Here is a 17,951-nt window from a genome sequence, read left to right as displayed (position 1 = left end):
AGCCAGCCCCAAACTGAAACTCCCTCCAGCCCCTCCTCCTCTGGGCTTTGTCCCTTTCCCGGGCCAGGAGGTCACCTGATTCCTTTGTTCTCCAACCCTTTAGCTCTCACCTTGCAGGGAGGAAAGGGCCCAGGCCATCAGTTGCCAGGAAACAGGGTGTCGGCCATTCTCTGAGTCCAGACCCCTGCACACACCTGCCCTGTAGGGCTCTGCAGTGATCATACACCCTTACCCCACCCCCTAGATACTTAAGAACTACATAGGGGAAACTGAGGCACCCCCACACAATTCAGAGAAAACATTAAGAAGAGTCCCACTTCCTCACACAGGAAAATTTAGCTAGTGATTATTCAGCACTGTCTCAATGCTGTCTATGTATTTGTGTTTAATACTTCTCTGTGTGTGACAGAGGCATATCTGAAAAATATTGTAATCGCTCCGGCAGTCTGGGCCCCAGTGGAGATGTTTTCACTTCAGTCAAAGGAAATAAAAGCAGCGAGTTCTTAACTGGGATTAGTGAACTTCGGCTGAACCCCAGCTTCTCCTGTGGGTTTTTACTCAAGTTGGAAACCGGAGTTTGCAGAACTTCAGGGCTATTTTAACCCCCTTTAGCGCACACCTCTCCCCGTCCCCAACTTCTCCTTCCGTGCAGAGAGGTGGGGAACCGCAGCCAAATGGCTGGCTCCATACCGGCACTGTGCGCGCTGGTGCGGGACTGTCCGAGTTCTGGGGAGCAGAGGCCCCGGTTCTTAGCGCGGCACTGGGCCGCGCTGCCCCGGGATTTCTTTCCCAGCGCATCGCCAGAGACCGTGTGTGTCCTGCCTTCGCCCGCGGGGGGAAGGGCTGTTCCTCCGGCCACGCGTTCACATGCAAGGGATCCCGATTCCTTTACTCCGCCATTGGTCCGAGTGGCGGCGTGGTGAGGAGCCTAATCCAAGAGAGGACCCGTGCCCAATGTCGGCTCTCGCGCAACCCAGGCTGGTAAGAAAATGCCCATTTCCGACTTGAATTACACAAAGGACCCAAGGGGAGCGCTCGCTAGTCACTGCGGGCAGAGATGGCAACTCCAGGGCGGTATTGAAGAGCCTGCTTGAAAACACAAGCGCCTCCACTTGAGAGATTTGTTTTCCGGTCCAGGAAATTACCCCTGGTTTTCCCAGGCCGCCACACTAAGCCTCTGGAGAGTAAATGTATCCGGTAAAGACGAGCCTCTACAGAATGCCAGGTTCCCGATCCACCCCTAGGGGTTGATTTGTCTGTCCTTAAAGAAGGGAACAGATGCAAACGGAGTGACAACATTTCCTGTCACCCCCCGCCGTGCCCCCGACACTGCAGGAGACAATGGCTGCAGCCCCACGTGTCCCCGACCCTGCAGGAGACAATGGCTGCAGCCCCACGTGTCTGCAGTGAACACCCACAGCTCTCCCTGGGAAATTCACTCCCCACTTAGCGGAAGAAAATGCTCCTCTGGCTGCACGTTGCTTTCCTGGCAGCACTTCCCCAAGGTGATTTCTGGCCCTAAAAGCTGCGGGGCGGGGAGACCAGTGTTACTGTGCACGAGGGTAAGATCCTTCTCTGTTCTGTCCTCAGGGGCCAATTCGCAGGTTCAGCTGGTGGAGTCTGGGGGAGGCGTGAAAATGGCAGGAGAGTCTATCAGCATCGCCTGTAAAGCCTCCGGGTTCACTTTTGGTGACTACTGGATGCACTGGTACCGACAGTCTCCCGGGAAGGGACCCGAGTGGGTGTCCGGCATGAGCTATTGGGCCGGAACCGACAAGAGATACGCTGAGTCGGTGAAAGGGCGATTCACCATCTCCAGAGACAACCCCAGCAACCTGCTCTATTTGCAAATGACCGGCCTGAGACCCGAGGACGCGGCGGTGTATCGCTGTCAGAGAGACACAGTGACGGGCAGGGAATCTAACCACGCACAAAAACATCCCTTTGCAGTCACAGCCCGCCGCGGGGCACAGCCCAGGGGAAGAGTCAGACACACACAGAACTGAACCAAGGAGAAAATGGCCCCAGCGCCGCGATCAGCGCGTGAAGGACATGGCTTTTGTGGGGCTGCAGAGACAGGTCAGGGCTGGGGGAGGAAACACTGGAGGGTAGCAGGCCCCGTTCTCTTTGCTGCACACCTGCCCATCTGGGCGAGCAGCGAGCTTCCTCTCTCCCCGGGTTCCGTTCGCAGCTCGGGGTTAATGAGCCGGAACCTCACAGCGAGGGGAAGCCAGTCGGAGCTAAGACACAAACCTCCCCCTGCTGCCAATGAGGCCAGGCCCGGCTGATCACAGTCAGCTGCATAGGGAGGCTGGGGGACCCGGCGCTTTCAGCGCTGGAAATGCCGGGATACCGTGTCTCTGTAGCAGGCAGCAGGGAGATGCCAACCCCAGGCGCGACACTGGAAACCCCAGCCCCATGGCGTGCCAGCTGCCCCCATTCCCGCAGCGTGTGAGCCTCGCTCTCCCCCACCCTGGATCCCCCTGCCCTGCTCCCCTCCCCCAGGCATGTGAATGGGGCTGGGGCAGTGACAGAAAGAGGGCGCTCCGCATCCTCACTACAGAGCTCTTTGTCTTTAAGCCCTTCTCAGCCTGAGTTCCGGAGCAGGCAGGACTGGAGGACACCGGGGCTTGGGGGCTTGGGTTTGTCTGTTGTGTGTTGCAGACAAGTGAGAGAGAAGGGCGCGCAGACAGACAGACAGGGACACACACACACGGACACAGCCAGACACACAGCCAGACACACAGCCAGACACCGGATAAATGCTCACACATTTGCTCACCGTCGCACTCTTTCCCACGCCTTACTGGGGTGTGTGAGAGCCACCCGCACCCCCGCTCCGGATCCCCCGTTCACACAGCAGCTGGTGTCATTCCGCAGTCACCCTCTCTCTCTCCCTGAAGCCCAGTCGGTGGCTTTGGGGTTCTTTAGCTTCCCCATTACAGACATGAGGGAATCTCTGTGGCTGTTTCTCTGCGCGCTGCCGCTGTTCCCAGGTGAGCTCCAAGAGCGGGGGCCGGGGCCTGTCTATCTAGGGGACTTTCCTCGCCCTGCGACTCCCTCCGAATTATCTCTCTTTTAGGTTCGGTGGCTGGGAACTCGCTGACCCAGATCCCGGCTTCTCTGTCAGCCACGGAAGGGCAGCGGGTGGAGATAAGGTGTCAATACAGCACCTCCTACAGCAGCTACGCCCTGGACTGGTACCAGGAGCGGCCGGGGAAGGAACCCCTCTTCCTGCTGGGCAGATACTCCTATGGCTCGGAGCGCAAATCCGATTCTGTGGCCCCTCGGTTCTCGGCTCAGCTGGACACCGGAGCGAAGTCCCTCTCGCTGTCCATAGACAGGGCGCAGCGGGCTGACTCCGGGGCGTATTTCTGCGCTCTCTGGGATCCACCGTGCTACAGAGCGCCCCGGGCTCCCGACACAAACTGCCGGAGGGGGCGGCAGGTGTCTGAAAGGCGGTGACGTGTAATTCGAGTTCTCAGCCCCAGTAGACACGTTAGGAGACACACTTCAGGCCTCCTGGAAAAACAAAGGTACATTTTGGGGGACGTAGGCTAGCCAGAGGAGGTGAGTCGCTTTGCCGTCTGAGTAGCTACGAAACACAGAAGAAGCAACGCAACCTGAATTTTAGAGATGGGCTGCTGAGGCGCAGACGCGCTAAGTGACTTGGCCTCGGTGACACAGTGAAACGGCTTGAGGGCGAGGAACTGGGTTGGGAAGGACGTGTCTCGGTTATATTAGCGTCTCTGCAATAGTCCTGGGAGCTCCTCCAGTGAAGGCGGATGAGTCATGTAATCTTACCTTACCTTGGAGACATAAAGAAGTTGATCATTATTTATAATTAAGGTAATGCTAAAATTATCTAATACACAGAGTAAAGCAAAAATGTCTCTACATCTGGGTATAAGGCTTAAATGATCCCAAAGTGCAAAGTTTGGTTTAAAAGTGACAAAATACATAGAGTACATAATCCGCAATATCCCAAATTTAGGTTAATAAATTTAACCAGGTAGTTAAAATATGAACATCCAACTATTGAGGTACTGTGACGAAGTGGGACTGTTCTTAATGTTTCCTCTGAATAGTGTGGGGGTGCCTCAGTTTCCCCTAGGCAGTTCTTAAGTATCTAGGGGGTGGGGTAAGGGTGTATGATCATTGCAGAGCCCTAGAGGGCAGGTGTGTGCAGGGGTCTGGACACAGAGAATGGCCGACACCCTGTTTCCTGGCAACTAATGGCCTGGGCCCTTCCCCCCCTGCAAGTTGAGAGCTAAAGGGTTGGAGAACAAAGGAATCAGGTGACCACCTGGCCCGGGAAAGGAACAAAGCCCAGAGGAGGAGGGGCTGGAGGGGGTTTTCAGTTTGGGGCTGGCTGGGACATGGAGTGAAGTGCAGACGTGGTTGTCTGGCTCACTGCCCCCCAAAATGGACCCAGCTGAGGGGTCCCGTTCTCTGCACCTGCAAGCTCTGTTTTAGACCATGTTCCTGTCGTCTAATAAACCTTCTGTTTTACTGGCTGGCTGAGAGTCACGTCTGACTGCGAAGTTGGGGTGCAGGACCCTCTGGCTTCCCCAGGAGCCCCGCCTGAGCGGACTCGCTGGGGGGAAGCGCACGGAGGGGCAGAGGATGCTGAATGCTCCGAGGTCAGACCCAGGAAGGTGGAAGCTGTGTGAGCTGTGTGTCCTGCAGACAGGCTGCTCCCAGAAAGGCGACTGCCCCAGAGTCCTGCCTGGCTTCATGGGGAGCAGTTCCAGAGCATCGCCCAGGGACTCCGTGACAGGTACTTCACTCATAAAAAAGTTATACGAAGACCAGCTTGTGGGAAGCAAACATAGCAGTGAGTGTAGCGTGCCCCGCAGTAATTGAGAATTTAGGATGGGTTGTTGTGACGAAGTGGGACTGTTCTTAATGTTTCCTCTGAATAGTTGGGGGGTGCCTCAGTTTCCCCTAGGCAGTTCTTAAGTATCTAGGGGGTGGAGTAAGGGTGTATGATCATTGCAGAGCCCTAGAGGGCAGGTGTGTGCAGGAGTCTGGACACAGAGAATGGCCAACACCCTGTTTCCTGGCAACTGATGGCCTGGGCCCTTCCCCCCCTGCAAGGTGAGAGCTGAAGGGTTGGAGAACAAAGGAATCAGGTGACCACCTGGCCCGGGAAAGGAACAAAGCCCAGAGAAGGAGGGGCTGGAGGGGGTTTTCAGTTTGGGGCGGGCTGGGACATGGAGTGAAGTGCAGACGTGGTTGTCTGGCTCACTGCCCCCCAGAATGGACCCAGCTGAGGGGTCCCGTTCTCTGCACCTGCAAGCTCTGTTTTAGACCATGTTCCTGTCGTCTAATAAACCTTCTGTTTTACTGGCTGGCTGAGAGTCACGTCTGACTGCGGAGTTGGGGTGCAGGACCCTCTGGCTTCCCCAGGAGCCCCGCCTGAGCGGACTCGCTGGGGGAAGCGCACGGAGGGGCAGAGGAGGCTGAATGCTCCGAGGTCAGACCCAGGAAGGTGGAAGCTGTGTGAGCTGCGTGTCCTGAAGACAGGCTGCTCACAGAAAGGCGACTGCCCCAGAGTCCTGACTGGCTTCATGGGGAGCAGTTCCAGAGCATCGCCCAGGGACTCCGTGGCAACTGGTGGCAGCGGTGGGATGTACTGCACCCCGTGGATGGCGCTTCCTGCAGTAAGTGACTGGGGAGCAGTAACACGAAGGGGGATTGCCGAGGACCAGGCCTGCTGAAGGCTCAGAAAGGAGCGGTTTCGGGGGGCGGTTAACCCCTGGGAGTGTGTGACCAGCGAGAAGGACTGTGCAGTAATGGGATCCTCCTGGGGACTGCAGTGAGCAGTCTTAGGGGCGGAGGAGTCTGCAGCTCGACCCTGGCAAAGAGGTGGTGACCTCGAGAAGGGCTGGCACACTAGGGGTTCTCCCTGGAAACCGTGGGGAGCTGAGAACACACAGGCCTGTGAGTCCACAACAACTTGGGAGGAGCGGAGTGATGGCCTGTCACCTTCTCCTTAAGAAGGACATTGTAACCCTGTGCAAAAAGAGAGGGTTGAGCGTTGGAAAGTTCACCAAAGCAGAGTTAATCGTGCAGCTGGAGGAGGATGACTGCTCTAAGGAACAGATTCCTGACCCCAACTGGGGCTATAGCAGGATCTGGGAGCAGCTGGAGTAGTAGCCAGGCATCGCCAAGACTCCTGTCCCCGACCAGACGAGGGTCTTCACGATCGGGTTCCCCATTGGGGGATCGAGACGGACGGGATTGGAGCTGAGTCTGAGAGAGCAAGAGGACCGTGGGAGACAGCGAGAGCCCGAGAAAGAGCTGCAGAAGCAGCAGCAGCATGAACTGGCGGTGGTGGGGCGGAGAGGCCTAGGGGACCTCCCCGGGGTGAGTGGGGATAGATCCTGGGGGGCCAGTTCCGCAGGGAACCTCGAGACTAAATTGCTGCCCCTGGTTAAGGAGGGGGGGGTGTGTGGATGCCCACCTCACTGCCTTTGAGCAGGCTGACGATTTGAACCAGGGGGACCCTGCGGAAAAGCCCCGGTGTCTAGCTCCCTTGCTGGGTCCCAAGGCCATAGACTCCGTCAGCCAGATGGGTGGGGATGTGGACAGGCTCCCACTCCTGACCCCAACCTATATGTCTGTGTGGAGTTTCCTGGGGCCAGGCCCCTCGGACCTCCAGTGGGAGCAGAAGGTGATGGTCAATGAGGAGACATTCTTGGGGTGGCCAAAGGGCATGGGCTGCATAAACCTTCCCACATGCGGCCTGCGAGTGCTATCGAACACCCCTGACCTAAGGGAGGGTGTGAAACTGGAAGGGCCTGGTGTAACTCCTACCAAGGAATGGGAGAGATGCTGGGGCATCCATGGGAACGTTGGTGGCTTCGAACTTCCCCAGGTCACTGGCTAAAGTGACCCCGCTCAGTTCGATCTCGAAGGGGGGAGAGATGTGACGAAGTGGGACTGTTCTTAATGTTTCCTCTGAATAGTTGGGGGGGTGCCTCAGTTTCCCCTAGGCAGTTCTTAAGTATCTAGGGGGTGGAGTAAGGGTGTATGATCATTGCAGAGCCCTAGAGGGCAGGTGTGTGCAGGAGTCTGGACACAGAGAATGGCCAACACCCTGTTTCCTGGCAACTGATGGCCTGGGCCCTTCCCCCCCTGCAAGGTGAGAGCTGAAGGGTTGGAGAACAAAGGAATCAGGTGACCACCTGGCCCGGGAAAGGAACAAAGCCCAGAGAAGGAGGGGCTGGAGGGGGTTTTCAGTTTGGGGCGGGCTGGGACATGGAGTGAAGTGCAGACGTGGTTGTCTGGCTCACTGCCCCCCAGAATGGACCCAGCTGAGGGGTCCCGTTCTCTGCACCTGCAAGCTCTGTTTTAGACCATGTTCCTGTCGTCTAATAAACCTTCTGTTTTACTGGCTGGCTGAGAGTCACGTCTGACTGCGGAGTTGGGGTGCAGGACCCTCTGGCTTCCCCAGGAGCCCCGCCTGAGCGGACTCGCTGGGGGAAGCGCACGGAGGGGCAGAGGAGGCTGAATGCTCCGAGGTCAGACCCAGGAAGGTGGAAGCTGTGTGAGCTGCGTGTCCTGAAGACAGGCTGCTCACAGAAAGGCGACTGCCCCAGAGTCCTGACTGGCTTCATGGGGAGCAGTTCCAGAGCATCGCCCAGGGACTCCGTGACAGTTGTGCCTCAGTGTGACGATGTGACTCAGCAGGGAGGGGGGAGTGTTGACCTGGGAATGTGCCCTGGGGATGGGAGACCTGAGAGCCTGTCACCTGAGCCAGGAGGGGGAGGGGGAGGTGACACCTCTGCCCAGGAATGTGAACAGAGGCTGCAGCAGGGAACCTGCGGGGTGAGTTTAGTTGGCAGTTTGGAGGCTGGGGGGAGGAACACAGGGAACCCCAGGGCTGGGGTCTGAGCTCCCTGCTCCCCCAGAAGGACGTGATTGAGGGGTCCTGGTTGTACCCACAAGCTCTGTTGTGGACTGTGTTCCTGTTGTCCAATAAACCTTCTGTTTTACTGGCTGGCTGAGAGTCTCAGTGGATCCCAGGAAGAGGGGTGCAGGGCCTGGACTCCCCCACACTCCGTGACAACTGGTGGCAGCGGTGGGATCTACTGCACCCCGTGAACGGCGCTTCCTGCAGTAAGTGACTGGGGAACAGTAAAACGAAGGGGAATTGACGGGGACCAGGCGTGCTGAAGATTCAGAGACGGTTTCGGGGGGCGGTTAACCCCTGGGAATGTGTGACCAGAGAGAAAGACTTTTGCAGTAACAGGGTCCCCCGGGGGATTGCAGCGAGCAGTCCCAGGGGCGGAGGAGTCTGCAGCTCGACCCTGGCAAAGAGGTGGTGACCTCAAGAAGGACTGGCACACTAAGGGCTTTTCCTGGAAACCGTGGGAAGCTGCCCGGCCTGCGAGTGGCCAGCAGGGAGATGTACGCTAAACGCCTTAAGAGTGACCTGGTGGAGCTGTGCAGGCAGAGGGGGCTGCGCATCGGGAGGTCCACCAAGGAACAACTGATTGCCCAGTTGGAGGAGAGGGATCGCTTGGATGACCCGATCCCTATCCCTGAGGGGAGCCGCCCGGCAGACGCAGCGTGGGCCCTGGGGCCTGACCGGGCTGGGAGGGGTCAGACTGCTGCCGAGGACATCCCGAGACCCTTCCTACCTATGTCTGGGGGAGGGGTTGGGGGAAGCCCAGCGAATACCGAGGGCACCCTGACCCCAGCACCCAGCAGGGGATCCTCCCGGCGGAGCTCCCCATCCCTGGAGCGGAGGCGGCTGGAATGGGAGAGGGAGATGAAAATGAGGGAGCTGGAGGATCATGAAAAACAACGTCAACATGAGCAGGAGGAGAAGGAGAAACAACGTCAACATGAGCAGGAGGAGAAGGAAAAACAACATCAACATGAGCGTCAGGAGAAGGAGAGGGAGCGCCAGGAGAAGGAGAAACAAAGACAGCACGAACTGGAGCTGGCCAGGCTGAAGAGCAGTGGGGCCCCGGCTGTGGTGAGTGAGGGGGGACCCAAGACTGCAAGGAACTTTGATAAGTGCTTCCTGGCCCAGCGTAAGGAGGGGGAGGACATAGATAGCTTCCTGACGGCCTTTGAGAATGCCTGTGAGCTGCACAGGGTTGACCCTGCAGACAGGCTCCAGTTTCTCACCCCCTTACTGGACCCCAAAGCCGTGGAGGTGTACAGCCGGATGACAGGGCCGGAGGCAGGGGACTATGAACTGTTCAAACAGGCCCTGCTCCGTGAGTTTGGGCTGACCCCCGAGATGTACCGGAGAAGGTTCCGGAGTCAGCGTAAAACGCCTGAGGTCACCTACCTACAACTGGCCAACCGGATGCAGGGGTATGCCCGCAAGTGGACAGCGGGGGCCCGAGCTAAAGAGGACCTGCTTGACCTAATTGTACTGGAGCAGCTGTATGAACAGTGCCCTTCCGACCTGAGGCTGTGGTTGGTGGACAAAAAGCTCGAGAACCCCCAGCACGCAGGGCAGCTGGCCGACGAGTTTGTGAACAGTCGGTCAGGGGGTAGCCGGGAGGAGTCCCAAAAGAACAGGCCCCCCCCCGATGCAGAGAGAGAGTCACCAGGGGGCCTCCCAGCGGGGAAATAGGGAGAACCCCCTCCCAAGGGGAACGCCTGGCGTCGGGCCCCTCCGACCCGCTCGAGGGGACCAACGTGACCTGAGCTGCTATCACTGTGGCCAGAGAGGCCATGTACGGTCCCAGTGCCCTGGGCTCAGGGACAATCTGAGCAGACCCAACCTACCCAGGGTTAACTGGGTAGGGACCCAGCTGGACGAGGGGCAGACGACTCAGGCAAGGGGGGCTGCCAGTTTACCACCTGCCCCGGAGGGAAGAGTACCCCAGGCCAGCTCCACCAGAGGGCTGGAGGCTCTGGACTCAGGGCGCTCAGTTTACAGGGTGGGCGCGGGGCTGTCCCTCCGGAGAGAGTGCCTTGTTCCCCTGGAGGTGGATGGGAGGAAGGTCAATGGATACTGGGATACGGGTGCGGAGGTGACGCTGGCCCGGCCCGAGGTGGTGGCCCCAGATCGGGTGGTGCCCAACACCTACCTGACCCTGACAGGGGTGGGTGGGACCCCATTTAAGGTGCCCGTGGCAAGGGTACACCTGAAATGGGGGGCCAAGGAGGGCCACAAGGATGTGGGGGTACACCACCATTTGCCCACTGAAGTTTTGATGGGGGGAGACCTAGAGGACTGGCCAAGCAAGCCCCAGACCGCCCTGGTTGTGACCCGTAGCCAGAGCCGGCGAGGGCCACTGCTCCCTGACCTCGGGGAGGGTACCGCACCGGAGGCGCAGGACCCTACCCTGGTGGGAAGGGAGGGCCGAGGGGCACGGCTCAGAGAGGCTGAGGCCTCAGACCTGGCCACTGAGGGGGAACCGGTCCCCATCCCTTCCCCAGCTGCTGAGTTCCAGGCCGAGTTGAGGAAAGATCCCTCCTTGCGGAAGCTCAGGGACCTGGCCGACCTCAGGGTGGTACGGACCATGAGCAGAGGCTGCCAGGAGAGGTTCCTGTGGGAGAAGGGGTTCCTATACCGAGAATGGGCTCCCACAAGGGAAGTAGAGTCCTGTGGGATCAGGAGGCAGCTGGTGGTCCCCCAGAAGTATCGCCGCAAGCTCCTGTACCTGGCCCATGACATCCCCCTCGCAGGGCACCAGGGAATCCGGCGCACCCGGCAGAGGTTGCTACAGAACTTTTACTGGCCCGGGGTCTTTACCACGGTCCGGCAGTATTGCCGATCCTGTGACCCCTGTCAGAGGGTGGGGAAGGCCCGGGACAAGGGGAAAGTGGCTTTGAGACCTTTGCCCATCATAGAGGAGCCTTTCCAGAAGGTGGCCATGGACATCGTGGGGCCTCTCAGCAGGACGACCCGGTCGGGGAAGAAATACATTCTGGTGGTGGTAGATTTTGCCACCCGCTACCCCGAGGCAGTGCCCTTAGCTTCCATTGAAGCAGACACCGTGGCCGATGCGCTCCTGACCATTTTCAGCCGAGTGGGGTTCCCCAAGGAAGTCTTGACAGACCAAGGCTCCAACTTCATGTCGGCCCTGCTCCGGTGCTTGTGGGAGAAATGTGGGGTCCGGCACGACTGGGCCTCAGCTTATCACCCCCAGTCCAACGGGCTGGTGGAGAGGTTTAACGGGACGCTAAAGATGATGCTGAAAACCTTTATGAACCAGCACCCACAGGATTGGGACAAGTACTTACCTCACCTGCTGTTCGCGTACAGGGAGGTGCCACAGGAGTCTACCGGATTTTCGCCTTTCGAACTGTTATATGGAAGGAGGGTGAGGGGCCCCCTGGACCTGATGAGAGACGAGTGGGAGGGGAAGGCCACTCCCGATGGAGAGTCAGTGGTGGAGTATGTCCTGATCTTCCGAGAGAGACTTGCTGAACTCATGGGCCTGGCCAGGGAGAATCTGGCCAGAGCCCAGAAGAAGCAGAAGGTCTGGTATGACCGCACGGCAAGGGCCCGTGCCTACGCCACCGGGGATCCGGTGATGGTTCTCATCCCCGTGAGAAAGAACAAACTACAGGCCGCCTGGGAGGGCCCTTTCAAGGTCGTCAAGCAGCTCAATGAGGTAAACTATGTGGTGGAGCTGTCGAACCGGGCGCACCACCGCCGGGTGTACCATGTGAATATGATGAAGCCATATTATGCCAGGGGGAATGTGGTGTTGGCCGTGTGTGGACAGTGGGAAGAGCAGGGAGATGACCCTTTAGTGGATCTATTCCCTGGGACTAGAGCTGGTTCCCCCCTGGAAACAATTCCCCTCTCGGATCAGCTAACCCCTGCCCAGCAAGATGAGGTCAGGGAGGTGCTGCATCCGTACCGACAGCTGTTTTCCAACCAGCCTGGACGCACTAATCTGACTGTCCACCGGGTGCAGACAGGGTCGCACCCGCCGATAAGATGCTCCCCCTTCCGAGTCACAGGGAAAACTGCTCAGGACCTGGAAAGAGAGGTCCGGGACATGCTGGCTTTGGGGGTGATCCAGCCATCTGCCAGCCCTTGGGCCTCGCCGGTGGTGCTGGTCCCCAAAAAGGATGGGTCGGTCCGGTTCTGTGTGGACTATCGGAAGCTCAATGCCATCACTGTATCTGATGCCTACCCCATGCCCAGGCCGGACGAGCTCCTAGACAAGCTGGGAGGAGCTCGGTACCTCACCACCATGGACCTTACAAAGGGCTACTGGCAAGTGCCGCTGGATGCAGAGGCCCGGCTGAAATCGGCCTTTATCACCCCTCTGGGGCTCTATGAGTTCCTGACCCTGCCTTTCGGCCTCAAGGGAGCGCCGGCCACCTTCCAGCGCCTGGTGGACCAGCTCCTGAGGGGGATGGAGAGTTTTGCCGTGGCGTATATTGATGACATCTGTGTCTTTAGCCAGACCTGGGAGGACCACATGTCCCAGGTTAGACAAGTGCTGGACCGACTCCAGGGGGCTGGGCTGACTGTAAAAGCGGAGAAGTGCAAGGTGGGGATGGCGGAAGTGTCTTACCTGGGCCATCGGGTGGGGAGCGGCCGCCTAAAGCCGGAACCAGCCAAGGTGGAGGTGATCAGAGACTGGCCCGCTCCCCACACCAAAAAGCAGGTCCAAGCCTTTATTGGGATGGCAGGATACTACCGAAGATTTGTGCCTCACTTTAGCGCCATAGCCACCCCCATCACTGAGCTATGCAAGAAGGGGAAGCCAGACAAGGTGGTCTGGACCGAGCAGTGCCAGGAGGCTTTCCGGGCGCTGAAGGAGGCTCTGGTCAGTGGCCCAGTTCTGGCAAACCCAGACTTTGACAAGCCCTTTGTGGTGTTCACCGACGCCTCCGACACGGGACTGGGGGCGGTGTTAATGCAGGAGGATGAAAAGGGGGAGAGACACCCCATCGTGTACCTGAGCAAGAAGTTGCTACCCCGGGAGCAACACTACGCGGCCATCGAGAAGGAGTGCCTGGCCATGGTGTGGGCCCTCAAGAAACTAGAGCCCTATCTCTTCGGGCGGCACTTCACCGTGTACACCGACCACTCGCCCCTGACCTGGCTGCACCAGATGAAAGGAGCCAACGCCAAGCTCCTGAGATGGAGCCTGCTCCTGCAGGATTACGACATGGACGTGGTCCACGTGAAGGGAAGTGCCAACCTGATAGCGGATGCGCTGTCCCGGAGAGGGGGCCCCGAACTTCCCCAGGTCACTGGTCACAGTGACCCCGCTCAGTTCAGTCTCGAAGGGGGGAGAGATGTGACGATGTGACTCAGCAGGGAGGGGGGAGTGTTGACCTGGGAATGTGCCCTGGGGATGGGAGACCTGAGAGCCTGTCACCTGAGCCAGGAGGGGGAGGGGGAGGTGACACCTCGGCCCAGGAATGTGAACAGAGGCTGCAGCAGGGAACCTGCGGGGTGAGTTTAGTTGGCAGTTTGGAGGTTGGGGGGAGGAACACAGGGAACCCCAGGGCTGGGGTCTAAGCTCCCTGCTCCCCCAGAAGGACGTGATTGAGGGGTCCTGGTTGTACCCACAAGCTCTGTTGTGGACTGTGTTCCTGTTGTCCAATAAACCTTCTGTTTTACTGGCTGGCTGAGAGTCTCAGTGGATCCCAGGAAGAGGGGTGCAGGGCCTGGACTCCCCCACACTCCGTGACACTCAGTAAATACAATCCATCGGAGAAGTATTTCAGTTACTTTCCTGTTTCGCTTCTCCATGGCGCTATTTTATAACTCAGCTGTAGGACAGTAGCCGCTAGAACCCACAGCACAGACCTTAGCTAGGGTCTCAGGGGCAGCTAGATGAGGTCGGAGCCAGATTTCAGGGGCCTGCAGCTGACATTTCACAACCAACACAGGGATTTGTTCTTGCCTCTCTCACCAGTTTTCCTGTGATGGGAACTGGGAATCCCACCGTGTAGCGGCCCCATGTGCGATGAGCGCTCAGTGGAGACACATAGTGAGCGACAGTCTCTGCCCTGAAGAACTTACAAAGAAATTGGAGCCGACAGAGGAAGGGTTCCTCACGGCGCCCTCGTTATACCCATGGGGAACAAAGTCACAAAGAGAGGAGGGTAAAGTTACTGCTGCTCCGTCTGCTGCTACCACATAGCCACTACGGTCTATTCCTCTCTCCTTTTGAAGACCGGAGCGGATGCAAATCGAGTGACCACATTTCCTGTGAGACACCCCCGGCGCCCCTGAGTCTGCAGAGGAGACGGCACAGACACGTGTCTCCGCAGCTCACACCCATCCCCACTTCTCTGTGCCCTCTCCTGCAGAATTGTCTCCAAAATCGTCAGAAAAGAGATGATGCTGTGGCTACCCCTCGCTTTCATGGCAGCAATTCCCAGAGGTGATTCCTTGCCTGGATACAGAGAGAAGCTCAGTATTATGGTGGAGATGATTAACACTATATTTTAATTTTGCAGGAGTCCATTCGCAGATTCAGCTGGTGGAGTCGGGGGGAGGTGTTAAAACCACAGGAGAGTCTATCCGCATCTCCTGTAAAGCCTCCGGATTTCCCTTTGGAAACTATTGGATATTCTGGTACCGCCAGGCTCCCGGGAAAGCGCCAGAGTGGATCTCCTACATTAACCCCGGTAGCACTTCAGCGGACTATGGCCATTCAGTGAAAGGGCGATTCACCATCTCCAGAGACAACCCCAGCAACCTGCTCTATTTGCAAATGACCGGCCTGAGACCCGAGGACACGGCGGTGTATCACTGTGTGAGAGACACAGTGACGGGCAGGGAATCTAACCACGTACAAAAACATCCCCTTTGCAGTCACAGCCCCCTGCGGGGCAAACCCCAGGTGAAGAGTCAGACACACACAGAACTGAACCAAGGAGAAAATGTCCCCAGCGCTGCCAGCAGCGCGGGACGGACAAGACTTTTGTGGGGCTGCAGAGTCAGGTCAGGGCTGGGTAGCAAATATGAGGCAGCCGCTGTCCCAGTCCCTGCCCCTAGGGGGCAGCACCCCCGTGTTCTCTGCTGCACACCTGCTCCTTCGGGCAACCGGCGTGCCACCCCTCCCACACCCTGCCCCTAGGGGGCAGCGCCCTGATCCCTCTTCGCTCCTTCACGTCGATGATTCCCAAGCGGCCTCTGGGGGGCGTGAGGGGTCAGCATTTATTTGTTGCACCCTGGGTCCCGGGAGACCTTGGTGGATTCCGAGCTGTGGCAGGGGGCAGCCAACAGGGGACAGGGTCAGATGTCACTAGCTGCTGGCAGATCAGATGCTGCCCCTTTGGCTTCCCCTTGGTGCCCCAGCTAGGAAGGAAACCGGGGTGTCCTGGGACCCAGCCCAGTCATTGGACCACTAGGGCAGGGATATGGTTTTTCCAGTGTAGGAAGTTCAAATTAGTCTCCCGGATCCTGACTGGTGGGTTCCCGAAGAAAAGGGCGGGTTTCACAGGCAGCAGCTTCCGATGTCTCCAATGCACCTTTAACTGCAGTAACTGACCGGTGACCGGGCCCTGTCTCAGATAACTGGCCAGGTGAAAAGGCAGGTCCCCCTCCCCCCGCCCCCGCCCAGTTGAGTGATATTAGCCACCCTGCTCCCTGGGATGTTAACCAATAGCTCAGCAGGGTGGGGCGGGGTTTCTCCAAGTGCTATTTTAAATGAGGCGGGGCTATGCAAATTTTCCCCTTCAGAGACTCTCTTTCCGGGCTGTTCCCACCCGCCCCTGACCCTGCGGCCCGCGGAGAAGCTCTGTCCGTGCAGGGAGCAGCTCCGGACCCGTCCCCAGGGCGAGGACTGGCCGCAGACGCGCAGAGACGATGCGGTGGTGGCTCCATTTTGCTTTCATCGCAGCAGCGTCCAAAGGTGCTTGGAATGGGGTGGCGGGAATCGGGGGGTTGTTGATCCGATTATTGCCATTGACTGACCGGAGCGGGGCAGGGGAGATTCCCCGGGAATAAATCGGGACACACGGATTTTGTTTCCGGTTTCATACCATGTATTTGTCTCGTCTGAGAGGCGGCGGCTGAAAACCCCCAAAGGGTTTTCATTTTTCTCATAAATATTTTGGGGAGAACAGAAGTTTTCCCCCTTACATTAGACTGTGGCCAAAGCTGCCGCCGTTGCCCAGACCTGGCCCGAGGGGATTGTTCCCACCCGCTCTCACGCCCCCACCCCGGCTTGTTCCTCAGGGGCCGAGGCGCAGGGGCGGCTGGTGGAGTCCGGCGGCGGGGCTGCGACCACCGGCGGCTCCAGGCGGCTCTCCTGCACAGGCTCCGGATTCGCTTTCAGCAGCTACATCATGCTCTGGTACCGGCAGCGCCCCGGGAAGGGGCTGGAATGGGTCTCCTGGATCAGCGGCACTGGTGGGAGCAAAGATTACACTAACTCCGTGAAAGGGCGATTCACCATCTCCAGGGACAACGCCAAGAGCCAGCTGTATCTGCAAATGAGCCGCCTGGGACCCGAGGACACCGCCCGGTATCACTGTGCGAGAGACACAGTGAGGGGAAGCCGGTCTGAGTTGACAAAAAAACTCGCTTCGTTCAGACCAGGGGATTCGTGAGCGTCCCGTGACTAACATCACCCCCTGAACTCCGGTGTCCCCTGACCCGCACCACATAGCCGGCCACTCACCCACCCACCGACCTCCTGCAGCCCCTGGGTGGCGCCCTTGTGCAGTGTCGTGGACGCTCAGGGGGCAGGGTGTGTGTCTGTGCAGGAGGGGTTGTTCTCTGAGCACAGGGCAGGGATATGAACCCAGACACCCTGGTCTGAGAGCAGGGGAAAGATCTGAGCTCTGCTGGGTTCACTAGCTGTGACGAAGTGGGCCTGTTCTTAATGTTTCCTCCGAATATTGTGGGGGTGCCTCAGTTTCCCCTATGCAGTTCTTAAGTATCTAGGTGGTGGGGTAAGGGTGTATGATCATTGCAGAGCCCTAGAGGGCAGGTGTGTGCAGGAGTCTGGACACAGAGAATGGCCGACACCCTGTTTCCTGGCAACTGATGGCCTGGGCCCTTCCCCCCTGCAAGGTGAAAGCTGAAGGGTTGGAGAACAAAGGAATCAGGTGACCACCTGGCCCAGGAAAGGAACAAAGCCCAGAGGAGGAGGGGCTGGAGGGAGTTTCAGTTTGGGGCTGGCTGGGACATGGAGTGAAGTGCAGACGTGGTTGTCTGGCTCACTGCCCCCAAAATGGACCCAGCTGAGGGGTCCCGTTCTCTGCACCTACAAGCTCTGTTTTAGACCATGTTCCTGTCGTCTAATAAACCTTCTGTTTTACTGGCTGGCTGAGAGTCACGTCTGACTGCGAAGTTGGGGTGCAGGACCCTCTGGCTTCCCCAGGAGCCCGCCTGAGCGGACTCGCTGGGGGAAGCGCACGGAGGGGCAGAGGATGCTGAATGCTCCGCGGTCAGACCCAGGGAGGTGGAAGCTGGGTGAGCTGTGTGTCCTGAAGACAGGCTGCTCACAGAAAGGCGACTGCCCCAGAGTCCTGACTGGCTTCATGGGGAGCAGTTCCAGAGCATCGCCCAGGGACTCCGTGACACTAGCAAACCTGCAGGCGTCTGAAATGGAAACCTTCCAAGGTGCCCTAAAGTACACCAGAGAATTCAGGGGAACCTTCCCACTGGGCGATCCGTCAGTCTTCCCCAATTATTATTATTGGACTTTATTATCCTAGTGCCTTGCCACCCCATTCATGGACCAGGCCCCCTTTGCGCTGGGCTCTGCACAGACTCTGGACCTTCCCTTATCTTCCGAGTTTATTCATGAAGTTTCCCTCCAGTTATTTCTCTCTCCTGCTCGCCTAGCTCAGGCGAGATAGACTCCGAGACTCAGAGACTGTAAGGCCAGAAGGATCCATCATGATCTTCCAGTCCAGCAATTTCTCAGAGTGAGGGTCCTGGCCCCAAGGAGGTCGCAAGGCTGTTGCAGGTGGGAGATCATAAAAATACATCTGGGAGGAGTGAGTGTGGGTAGAGCAACTGCCGCTCTCGGGTA

General features: G+C 58.3%; 2 gene segments (V, D, J or C); both read left to right on the top strand.

The window, feature by feature from the left end:
* Positions 1-2,025: 2,025 nt before the first annotated feature.
* On the top strand, positions 2,026-4,003 carry LOC125628861 (T cell receptor delta variable 1-like). The segment is given in 2 exon segments: positions 2,026-2,996; positions 3,083-4,003. Coding segments are annotated over 2 exon segments (432 nt in total).
* Positions 4,004-15,079: 11,076 nt separating this feature from the next.
* LOC125629001 (immunoglobulin heavy variable 3-23-like) lies at positions 15,080-17,160 on the top strand. The segment is given in 2 exon segments: positions 15,080-15,818; positions 16,145-17,160. Coding segments are annotated over 2 exon segments (420 nt in total).
* Positions 17,161-17,951: the final 791 nt, after the last annotated feature.

Source organism: Caretta caretta, chromosome 13 (genome assembly GCF_965140235.1).
Source record: "Caretta caretta isolate rCarCar2 chromosome 13, rCarCar1.hap1, whole genome shotgun sequence".
Classification (NCBI taxonomy): Eukaryota; Metazoa; Chordata; order Testudines; family Cheloniidae; genus Caretta; species Caretta caretta.
Note: the sequence above shows the minus strand (reverse complement) of the source record. Positions and strands in the feature narration are given on the sequence as shown.